This window comes from Delphinus delphis, chromosome 9 (genome assembly GCF_949987515.2).
Source record: "Delphinus delphis chromosome 9, mDelDel1.2, whole genome shotgun sequence".
Taxonomy (NCBI): domain Eukaryota; kingdom Metazoa; phylum Chordata; class Mammalia; order Artiodactyla; family Delphinidae; genus Delphinus; species Delphinus delphis.
The window spans coordinates 101,474,201-101,486,530 of NC_082691.1; the positions used below are offsets into that span (position 1 = coordinate 101,474,201).

At 45.0% G+C, this 12,330-nt stretch overlaps 1 protein-coding gene across 4 annotated transcripts in view; it reads right to left on the reverse strand.

Annotated features, from left to right (window-relative positions):
• The window catches only part of PRKAG2 (protein kinase AMP-activated non-catalytic subunit gamma 2), a 277,944-nt gene that overhangs the window by 58,888 nt on the left and 206,726 nt on the right, over window positions 1–12,330 (reverse strand). For all 4 annotated transcript variants that reach the window (XM_060021147.1, XM_060021146.1, XM_060021148.1 and 1 more), the window contains one exon: window positions 846–915. In XM_060021147.1, coding sequence (XP_059877130.1) covers window positions 846–915 — 70 coding nt within the window. The remainder of the gene's footprint in view (window positions 1–845; window positions 916–12,330) is intronic.

Here is a 12,330-nt window from a genome sequence, read left to right on the forward strand (position 1 = left end):
GAGGTCTTTTAAATTCCTCACATTGTCAAGCATCTTATACAAAGTTCTCTTTAGACTTTGAACTCATCATATCTCATTTTCAATACTAATTCTGCCAAAGAACAAGCTCATCCCCTTCAAATTTTAACAGTTTCAACATAAGATCCAGGTGAAAGCTCATCACAGTCCCACGTTAAATATTCATTTTGCCAAAGAACAAACTCATCCCCCCACATTTCAACAGCTTCAAAATAAGATCCAGGTAAGAAGAAGAAAACGGGGCAGGAAAAGGAAAAATACCGAGTGAGCGAAGAGAAGACAGGAACGATGGAATGACAGGATCACCTGAACTCAAAACCAATTCGCTAAGCCGCCACCGCTTTTCCTATTGAACTTTCCCTATCAAGACAAGAAGACACACCCTGCTGGTGGTATTTTCACAAGTACAGATAAGGGAACCACTGTGTGTTATTTAAAGGTACGGACCATAGGCATAATCTGGGGGTTACCCCTACATGTATGGTGGCATTACAAACAATTACTACTGCACGTCACCTTGCTCTCATTCCAGTTCGGCTTGTAAGGACAAAAGGACCGACCATCCGTGTGGATGGCCGGGTTGCGGGCTCCCCTTAGAACCCAGCAAGATTTCGCCACCGAAAGGCACCCGCGGCCACTGCAGACACGCTCTGCCGGCTCCGCGTCTCCACCGCCAGCCCCCGCAGGGCGCGCCGCCCGAAGCCGGACGGGCGGTGGGCGGCTGGGTCCCGCGGCCTCCGGGGCGTGAACCCCGTCTGTCCCCGCGCCCCGGCCCCTCCGGGCCCCCGGCGTAGACACGGAAGCGCGTTCCAGCGGGGGGCACTCACCTTCTTCTTCCAACTCGAATTTCTCCAGCATGCCGGCTTCCGCGGGTCCCGGGGCCGCCGCCAGCGCCGCCTGAGGAGGAGCAGGACAGGGATCAGCATGCGCTCGGCCGCGCTCGTCCCCGGCCGCGCGGGCGGGGGCGCGGGGACGCGGGGGGGTGGCGCGCGGGGGCGGAGGGCGGGGGTGCCGGGGATACTGGGGCGCGGCGCAGGCCGCGGGGGGCCGGAGGGCCGGGGGGGCGGCGGTGGTGCGAACGCGGGGGGCGGGGCCGAGGGGCGAGCGGCCGGGGGGCGGGTGCAGGCCGGCGAGCGGTTGGGGGCGCGGGGGCGGGACGAGGGGGACTGGGGGGAGGCGCAGGGAGGCGGGCGGGGAGCGTGGGGGGGGGCGGGGGCACGGAGGCGGTCTCTGCGGCTCCGCGGAGCGCTCCGGCCTAGCTCCGCGCCGGGTCGCTGGGAGGAGGGGCCTCCCGGGCGGCTGGCGGGGCGGGGGGCGGCGCGGCGCGGCCCGGCCCGCCCGCACTGCACAGAACGGGCGGTGCGGCCCAGCCTCCGGCCCACCCCCGCCCCAAGCCGCAGGTGGCGCGGGCCGCGGCCTAACCTGCCGCCCTCCCCGAGTGGAACGGCCCGCTCCCGGCCTCCCCCTGGCGCCTCGCGCGTTGGTATGGACCGGCGAGATGGAACCGTGGGACTAGGACCCCGAGGAGCCAGGGGCTGGCTCGCTCGAGGGCGGCCGGGGCGCCCTTCTGGCCGCATCCCTCCTTCCCGCCAGGGCCGCCGACCGGCCATTAGCAGAGGCCCGTTTTCTCATCCTTGCCTCGTCCTCCCATCCCACCGCTCACATCCGCTCACCTTCCCCCGCCACCCACGGCAGCGCGTCCCTGCAGGTTTAACCTGCGCAGGTGTGGTCTCGGCCAGCCCGGGGGGTGGGGCACGAGGGGAGCGCTGCCAGGTGGGGGCGGGGTGGGCGGAGCGACGTGCCAGGGAGAGGGGAATGGAGGCTGCAGGACCCCAGGGGGAGAGGACCCCAAAGGCGGGGGTCGGGGTGGAGGGGAGTGGGTGAGGGAGTGATTGCTTGCTTTTCTTTATAAAGTTTAGACTAAATTGCCCATCCCTTTCGCCTAATAAAAATTTTGTTCTGTGGAATATACGTACTGTAGATGCACTGTGTCGCTATCAGTTTTACCCACCATGGAACTCTTTAACGTGCTTCCTCTCTTCATAGCCCATTCTCTTCTTTGGGGAGCCACTGCCAGAAGCACATACAAATCTAAATCTGGCCCTGGCCACTCCTGTCACCCTGGATCTGGGTATCTGAGACTCTCCAATCGCCAACTCAGGTTGGCAGGCAGCGAGGCTGGCAGCCGAGAGCTTCCTGGAAGAGCAGGGTAACCAGAGAGGGGACAGGCACCCCGTTCCGTGAGGCTCTCCTGTGTTACAGGCAATGACTGCCCCAGGTGCAGGGGGCCCTTAGCTCACTGCAGAGTGCAAGGGCCCTGATAAAGAGATTAGCTCCCCAGCGCTGATTAAGGCTGTGAAGTCCCGCCCCCACCAAAGGAACTTGGTTCTGTCACTCTTGCAAGCCTAGCCTGGAGGAGGAAGTACTTAAATTTCCTTTATGCTTTCTTTCTGCTCTGTCATCTCAGTTGGGCCAATACCCAAGTCGTTTTTTTTCAGTCACGCCATGTGGCATGAGGGATCTTAGTTCCCCAACCAGGGGTCAAACCCATGCCCCCTACATTGGGAGCATGGAGTCTTAACCAATGGGTCACCAGGGAAGTCCTGCCAATCCCTAAGTCTTAATCTTTGCCTTAAAAAATGTGGGGGGAGGAAAAGAAGACAGAACTAATTTTGTAAGACATGGTGGTAAAAATGCTCAGCTGTGTCATGCTTAGCAGCAAAAGACTGAATGCTTTCTCTCTTAAGTTCAGGAACAAGGCAAAGATGTGTGCTTTCACACTGTTCGTAATCAACACAGTACTAGAAGTTCTAGCCACTGCAACAAGGGAAGAAAAAAAAATTAAAGGCATACAAATTGCAAAGGAAGAAATAAAACCATCCCTATTTGCAGATGACATGGTTGTCTTCATAGAAAGTCCCAAGGAATCTACTAGATAAACAAACAAACAAATCCCAAAACACCAAAACTAGGACTAATTAGTGCAGCCAAGGTTACAGGATACAAGATCAACACACAAAAATCAATCACGTTCAACACACAAAAATCAATCACATTTGTGCTAACAATGTTCATGCTAACAAGGAACACGTGGAAACTGATATTAAAAACAATATTATTTATGATGACCACAAAGAAAATTAAATACTTAGGTATTCACTTAAGAGAACATGTACAGGGCTTCCCTGGTGGTGCAGTGGTTAAGAATCCACCTGCCAATGCAGGGGACATGGGTTCGAGCCCTGGTCCGGGAAGATCCCACATGCTGCGGAGCAACTAAGCCCGTGTGCCACAACTACTGAACCTGTGCTCTAGAGCCCATGAGCCACAACTACTGAGCCCACGTACCTCAACTGCTGAGGTCTGTGGGGCTGGAGCCTGTGCTCCACAACAGGAGAAGCCACTGCAATGAGAAGCCCGGGCACCGCAGCAAAGAGCAGCCCCTGCTCGCCGCAACTAGAGAAAGCCTGCGTGCAGCAACAAAGACCCAGTGCAGCCAAAAATAAATAAATAAAATAAAAACTCAACAGGAGAAAAAGAAAACAACCCAATCAGAACATGGGCAAAAGATATGGAGGCATTTCACTGAAACAGATAGAAAGACGGCAAAATAAGCGCATGAAAACATGTCCAACATCATTAGCCATTAGGGAAACGCAAATCAAAACCACAATAAGCTATCACTACACCCCTATTAGAATGGCCAAAATAAAAACAGTGACCACACCAAATGCCAGTGAGGATACAGAGAAACAGAATCACTTGTGCATTGCTGTGGGGATGCAAAATCATACCACCGCTCTGGGAAACAATTTTGCAGTTTCTTATGAATCTAAGCTCCCAACTGCCATATGACACATCAGTGGCGCTCTTGGGCACTTATCCCAGGGAAAACGAAACATGTTCACACAAAAACCTATGTATGGGGCTGGTGGGGGGAGACCTTCAACATGGTGGAGGAATAAGACATGGAGATCACCTTCCTCACCACAAATACATCAAAAATACATCTACATGTGGAACAACTCCTAAAGAACACCTACTGAATGCTGGCAGAATACCTCAGACTTCTCAAAAGGCAAGAAACTCCCCACGTACCTGGCCGTGTGGCTGACATGGTCTTGGTGCTCCAGCTGGGTGTCAGGCCTGAGCCTCTGACGTGGGAGAGCCGAGTTTAGGACGCTGGTACACCAGAGAACTCCCGGCCCAACGTAATATCAATCGGTGAAGAGTTCTCCCAGAGATCTCTGTCTCAACGCTAAGACCCAGGTCCACTCAACGACCAGCAAGCACCAGTGCTGGACACCCCATGCCAAGCAACTAGCAAGACAGGAACACAACCCCACCCATTAGCAGAGAGAGGCTGCCTAAAATCATAATAAGTTCACAGACACCCCAAAACACACCACCAGACGCAGTCCTGCCCATCAGAAAGACAAGATCCAGCCTCATCCACCAGACCCCTCCACCAGGAAGCCTACACAGCCCTCTGAACCAACCCTACCCACTGGGGGAAGACACCAAAAACAATGGGAACTACGAACCTGCAGCCTGTGAAAAGGAGACCCCAAACACAGTAAGTTAAGCAAAATGAGAAGACAGAGAAATACACAGCAGGTGAAGGAGCAAGGTAAAAACCCACCACACGAAACAAATGAAGAGGAAATAGGCAGTCTACCTGAAATGGAATTCAGAGTAATGATAGTAAAGATGATCCAAAATCTTGGAAACAGAATGATGAAAATACAAGAAACATTTAACAAGGACCTAGAAGAACTAAAGAGCAAACTAACAATGATGAACAACACAATAAATGAAATTAAAAATTCTCTAAAAGGAATCAATAGCAGAATAACTGAGGCAGAAGAACGGATAAGTGACCTGGAAGATAAAGTAGTGGAAATAATTACTGCAGAGCAGAAAAAAGAAAAAAGAATGAAAAGAATTGAGGACAGCCTCAGAGACCTCTGGGACAACATTAAATGCACCAACATTCGAATTATAGGGGTCCCAGAAGAAGAAGAGAAAAAAAAAGGGACTGAGAAAATATTTGAAGAGATTATAGTTGAAAACTTCCCTAATACGGGAAAGGAAATAGTCAAGTAGTCCAGGAAGCACAGAGAGTCCCATACAGGATAAATCCAAGGAGAAACATGCCAAGACACATATTAATCAAACTATCAAAAATTAAATACAAATAAAAAATATTAAAAGCAGCAAGGAAAAAACAACAAATAACATACAAGGGAATCCCCATAAGGTTAATAGCTGATCTTTCAGCAGAAACTCTGCAAGCCAGAAGGGCGTGGCAGTACATATTTAAAGTGATGAAAGGGAAAAACCTACAACCAAGATTACTCTACCCAGCAAGGATCTCATTCAGATTCTACAGAGAAATTAAAACCTTCACGGACAAGCAAAAGCTAAGAGAATTCAGCACCACCAAACCAGCTTTACAACAAATGATAAAGGAACTTCTCTAGGCAGGAAACACAAGAGAAGGAAAAGACCTACAATAACAAACCCCAAACAATTAAGAAAATGGTAATAGAAACATACATATTGATAATTACCTTAAATATAAATGGATTAAATGCTCCAACCAAAAGACACAGACTGGATGAATGGATACAAAAACAAGACCTGTATATATGCCGTCTACAAGAGACCCACTTCAGAGCTGGGGACACATACAGACTGAAAGTGAGGGGATGGAAAAAGATATTCCATGCAAATGGAAATCAAAAGAAAGCTGGAGTAGCAATACTCATATCAGACAAAATAGACTTTAAAATAAAGACTATTACAAGAGAAAAGAAAGACACTACAGAAGGATCAAGGGATCAATCCAAGAAGAAGATATAAAAATTGTAAATATTTATGCACCCAACATAGGAGCACCTCAATACATAAGGCAAATGCTAACAGCCATAAAAGGGGAAATTGACAATAACACAATAATAGTAGGGGACTTAAACACCCCACTTTCACCAACGGACAGATCATCCAAAATGAAAATAAATAAGGAAACACAAGCTTTAAATGATACACTAAACAAGCTGGACTTAACTGATATTTATAGGACATTCCATCCAAAAATAACAGAATACACTTTCTTCCCAAGTGCTCATAGAACATTATCCAGGATAGATCATATCTTGGGTCATGAGTCAAGCCTTGGTAAATTTAAGAAAACTGAAATCGTATCAAGTATCTTTTCTGACCACAACGCTATGAGACTAGATATGAATTACAGGAAAAAATCTGTAAAAAATATAAACACATGGAGGCTAAACAATACACTACTTAATAACCAAGAGATCACTGAAGAAATCAAAGAGGAAATTAAAAAATACCTAGAAACAAATGACAATGAAAACACGACGACCCAAAGCCTATGGGATGCAGCAAAAGCAGTTCTAAGAGGGAAGTTTATAGCAATACAATCCTACCTTAAGAAACAAGAAACATCTCAAAGTAACAACCTAACCTTACACCTAAAGCAATTAGAGAAAAAAGAACAAAAAACCCCCAAAGTTAGCAGAAGGAAAGAAATCATAAAGATCAGATCAGAAATAAATGAAAAATAAATGAAGGAAATGATAGCAAAGATCAATAAAACTAAAAGCTGGTTCTTTGAGAAGATAAAATTGATAAACCATTAGCCAGACTCATCAAGAAAAAAAGGGAGAAGACTCAAATCAATAGAATTAGAAATGAAAAAAGGGGAAGTAACAACTGTCACTGCAGAAATACAAAGGATCATGAGAGATTATTACAAGCAACTATATGCCAATAAAATGGACAACCTGGAAGAAATGGACAAATTCTTAGAAATGCACAACCTTCCGAGACAGAACCAGGAAGAAACAGAAAATATGAACAGACCAATCACAAGCACTGAAATTGAAACTCTGATTAAAAATCTTCCAACAAACAAAACCCCAGGACCAGATGGCTTCACAGGCGAATTCTATCAAACATTTAGAGAAGGGCTAACACCTATGCTTCTCAAACTCTTCCAAAATATAGCAGAGGGAGGAACACTCCCAAAATCATTCTATGAGGCCACCATCACCCTGATACCAAAACCAGACAAAGATGTCACAAAAAAAGAAAACTACAGACCAATATCACTGATGAACATAGATGCAAAAATCCTCAGCAAAATACTAGCAAACAGAATCCAACAGCACATTAAAAGGATCATACACCATGATCAAGTGGGACTTATCCCAGGAATGCAAGGATTCTTCAATATACGCAAATCAATCAATGTGATACACCATATTAACAAACTGAAGGAGAAAAACCATATGATCATCTCAATAGATACAGAGAAAGCTTTTGATATAGTTCAACACCCATTTATGATAAAAACCCTCCAGAAAGTAGGCATAGAGGGAACTTACCTCAACATAATAAAGGCCATATATGACAAACCCAAAGCCAACATCGTCCTCAAAGGTGAAAAACTGAAACCACTTCCACTAAGATCAGGAACAAGACAAGGTTGACAACTCTCACCACTATTATTCAACATAGTTTTGGAAGTTTTAGCCACAGCAATCAGAGAAGAAAACGAAATAAAAGGAATCCAAATCAGAAAAGAAGAAGTAAAGCTGTCACTGTTTGCAGATGACATGATACTGTAAACTACTAGAGCTAATCAATGAATTTGGTGAAGTATCAGGATACAAAATTAATGCACAGAAATCTCTTGCATTCCTATACACTAATGATGAAAAATCTGAAATAGAAATTAAGGAAACACTCCCATTTACCACTGCAACAAAAAGAATAAAATACCTAGGAATAAAACTACCTAAGGAGACAGAAGACCAGTATGCAGAAAACTATAAGACATTGATGGAAGAAATTAAAGATGATACCAACAGATGGAGAGATATACCACGTTCTTGGATTGGAAGAATCAATATTGTGAAAATGACTATACTACCGAAAGCAATCTACAGATTCAATGCAATCCCTATCAAACTACCAATGGCATTTTTCACAGAACTTGAACAAAAAATTTCACAATTTGTATGGAAACACAAAAGACCCTGAATTGCCAAAGCAATCTTGAGAAACACAAATGGAGCTGGAGGAATCAGGCTCCCTGACTTCAGACTATACTACAAAGCTACAGTAATCAAGACAGTATGGTACTGGCACCAAAACAGAAATATAGATCAATGGAACAGGATAGAAAGCCCAGAGATAAACCCACACAGATATGGTCACCTTATCTTTGGTAAAGGAGGCAAGAATATACAGTGGAGAAAAGACAGCCTCTTCAGTAAGTGGTGCTGGGAAAACTGGACAGCTACATGTAAAAGAATGAAATTAGAACACTTCCTAACACCATACACAAAAATAAACTCAAAATGGATTAAAGACCTAAATGTAAGGCCAGACACTATAAAACTCTTAGAGGAAAACATAGGCAGAACACTCTATGGCATAAATCACAGCATGACCCTTTTTGACCCACCTCCTAGAGAAATGGAAATAAAAACAAAAATAAACAAATGGGCCCTAATGAAACTTAAAAGCTTTTGCACAGCAAAGGAAACCATAAAGAAGACAAAAAGACAACCCTCAGGATGGGAGAAAATATTTGCAAATGAAGCAACTGACAAAGGATTAATCTCCAAAATATACAAGCAGCTCATGCAGCTCAATATCAAAAAAACAAAGAGGACTTCCCTGGTGGAGCAGTGGTTGGGAATCCTCATGTCAGTGTGGGGGACACGGGTTCAAGCTGTGGTCTGGGAAGATCCCACATGCTGCGGGGCGGCTGGGCCCATGCGGCACAGCTACTGAGCCTGCGCTCTGGAGCCCGCTAGCCACAATGACTGAGCCCACATGCCACAACTACTGAAGCCCGTGCACCTAGAGCCTGTGCTCCGCAACAAGAGAAGCCACCGCAGTGAGAAGCCGGCGCACCATAAAGAAAAGAAGCTCCCGCTCGCCACAACTAGAGAAAGCCCACGTGCAGCAACAAAGACCCAACGCAGCCAAAGATAAATAAATGAATTTAAGACAGACAAACAAACAAACAACCCAATCCAAAAATGGGCAGAAGACCTAAACAGACATTTCTACAAAGAAGATATACAGATTGCCAACAAACACATGAAAGGATGCTCAACATCACTAATCATTAGAGAAATGCAAATCAAAACTACAATGAGGTATCACCTCACACCAGTTAGAATGGGCATCATCAGAAAATCTACAAACAAGAAATGCTGGAGAGGGTGTGGAGAAAAGGGAACCCTCTTGCACTGTTGGTGGGAATGTAAATTGATACAGCCACTATGGAGAACAGTATGGAGGGTCCTTAAAAAGCTAAAAATAGAACTACCATACAACCCAGCAATCCCACTACTGGGCATATACCCTGAGAAAACCATAATTCAAAAAGAGTCATGTCCCACAATGTTCATTGCAGCTCTATTTACAATAGCCAGGACATGGAAGCAACCTAAGTGTCCATCGACAGATGACTGGATAAAGAAGATGTAGCACATATATACAATGGAATATTACTCAGCCATAAAAAGAAAAGAAATTGAGTTATTTGTAGTGAGGTGGATGGACCTAGAGTCTGTCATACACAGTGAAGTAAGTCAGAAAGAGAAAAACAAATACCGTATGCTAACACATATATATGGAATCTAACAAAGAAAAAAATGGTTCTGAAGAACCTAGGGGCAGGACAGGAATAGAGACGCAGATGTAGAGAATGGACTTGAGGACACAGGGAGGAGAAAGGGTAGGCTGGGACGAAGTGAGAGAGTGGCATGGATGTATATACACTACCAAACGTAAAACAGATAGCTAGTGGGAAGCAGCCGCATAGCACAGGGAGATCAGCTCGGTGCTTGTGACCACCTAGAGGGGTGGGATAGAGAGGGTGGGAGGGAGACGCAAGAGGTAGGGGATATGGGGATATATGTACACGTACAGCTGATTCACTTTGTTATAGCAGAAACGAACACACCACTGTAAAGCAATTATACTCCAATAAAGATGTTAAAAACAAAAACAAAACCAAAAACCTATGTATGAATGTTCACATCAGCTTCATTTGTAACAGCCCAAACTGGAAATAACAGATGTCATTCAACAAACAATGTTACATCTATACTGTGGAATACTACTCAGCAGTAAAAAGCAACAAGCTATTGATACATACAACCACGTGCATGAATGTCCGGGGAAGTATGCTGAGTGAAAAAAGCCAATCCCTGACGGTTATATACGGTATGATTCCATTTTAGAGAACATTCTTGAAATGAAAAAAATTATAGAAGTGGAGAACAGATTAGTGGATGCTAGGGGTCAGGGATGCGGGTGGGGGAACAGAAGTACCTGTGGCTATAAAAGGGCAACATGAGGGACCCTTGTGGTGATGGATCTGTTCTGTATCTTGACTGTTTCAAAGTCAATACTGTTTGTGTTATCATACTATATTTTCCCCCATGAGTCAAGCCAAGCTGATTTAATTCTGTGGAGGAAACGACAACTGGGGCTCATTTAGAAAAAAAATCTTTATTGAGATACAATTCACATAACATAAAATATGACTTTCAGTATACACACAGGGTTGTGTAACCATCTGTGTTTACAGCATTTTCATTATCCCAAAGACAAGCCCCATACCCATTACCAGTCACTGCCTATTACTCCCTTAACCCCCATGCTCACTCGTAGGCAACCACTAATCTATTTTCTGTCTCTATAGATTTGCCTCTTCTGGACATTTCATATAAATGGAATCATACAGTATGTGGTCTTTCATCTCTGGCTTCTTTCACTCAGCATAATGTATTCAAGGTTCATCCATGTTGTAACATTTATTCGCACTTAATTTCTTTTTCTTGCTGAAAAACATTCCATTGTATGGGTATACCACATTTTATTTATCCATTTATCAGCTGACGGCTGCTTGGGTAATTTTCACTTCGGGGCTATTGTGAATATGAATATTGCTGCTATAAACATTCATGTACAAGGGTTTGTGTGGAAGTACGTTTTCATTTCTGTTAGGTATAGATCCGGGAATGGAATTTCTGGGTCATATGGTAACTCTCTATGTTAAACATTTAGAGAAACCGTCAAACTGTTTTCCACAGTGACTGCACCTTTTTACATTTTCACCAGCGATGTACGAAGGTTCCAATTTCTCCTGTACTGTAGTTTTGCAAGATGTTACCATGGAGGGAACTAGGTGAAGGGCACGCAGGATTGCTGTATTATCTCTAAAAACTTCATGTGAACCCACAATGATCTCGAAATACAAAGTCTAATTAAAAAGAAGTTTGGTAGTACACAGTGGAAGTGTCGATCCTCCTAATGTTGGAAAAGTCTACACTTGAATTTCCTGCAGTAAATTTGGCACACTTTAAAAAAGAAATCCCTCGTTGATATTTATTAGGAGCACCATCTATTCCACTGTAATGCTGATGCGTTGTTTCTTGGGAGGCAGAAACGGGCAGCCAGCGGGAGTATGTATTTCTGGAGGCTGTGAACTCTGCAAAAGTGGTCCTCAGACCAAAATGTCCTGCACCTATTACTGTCCACGCTGGTAGAGAATAGAAATGGAAACAAATTAACGTGATTCTCTTAATTTTACTCACTTGATGATGGGTGTACAGAAGTAGACTAAAATAAAAACGTCTCTAGTGAGACTGAATTTATTTCCACGGGTTGTTTTCACTTCGTAAAACATCTCATGCTTTCTTCCTTAGAAAGGAGCGTAGTCACAGGACACCAGAAAGAGGCAGATGACACTGTTCTATGACACACGAAGTCAACTTCAGGGACCTAAAGCCCTGCGAAGCTTTCCAGACATGCACAGAAATGTCGACAGGCTGAAATGAGTGATGGATTGGTTTGTACCAATAATTTGAAGCTGGTGGCCATCGGTTGCCTTTTCACGGTGATGTTCTCTTCAAGTCTCAACAGACTTACACGCCAGAGTTAATTTTAGCTATTCCAGGCAGGCAGGGAAGCCAGGAGAGGAGGAAAGCAGAGAGGAAGGGCTCAGGCCATGTTCTGCATGCAAAAAGAAGGGGCTTGCACTGCGATGCTACCTCATCTCCCTCGAGAACTAAACTGGCCATATCATGGTAGAGAGCTGCCAGGTTGTCCTTGCTGGACCTTGTGCAGATTCGTGGTATTTCTACCTGTACCCCATCAGCTTCTGCAACCAGTCTGGGATGACCGGACTCCAGGGTGATGGGAGGGAACAGAGTTGAACTTTACTGAAAGAATGCCTGCAATACATGGAGCCATTAC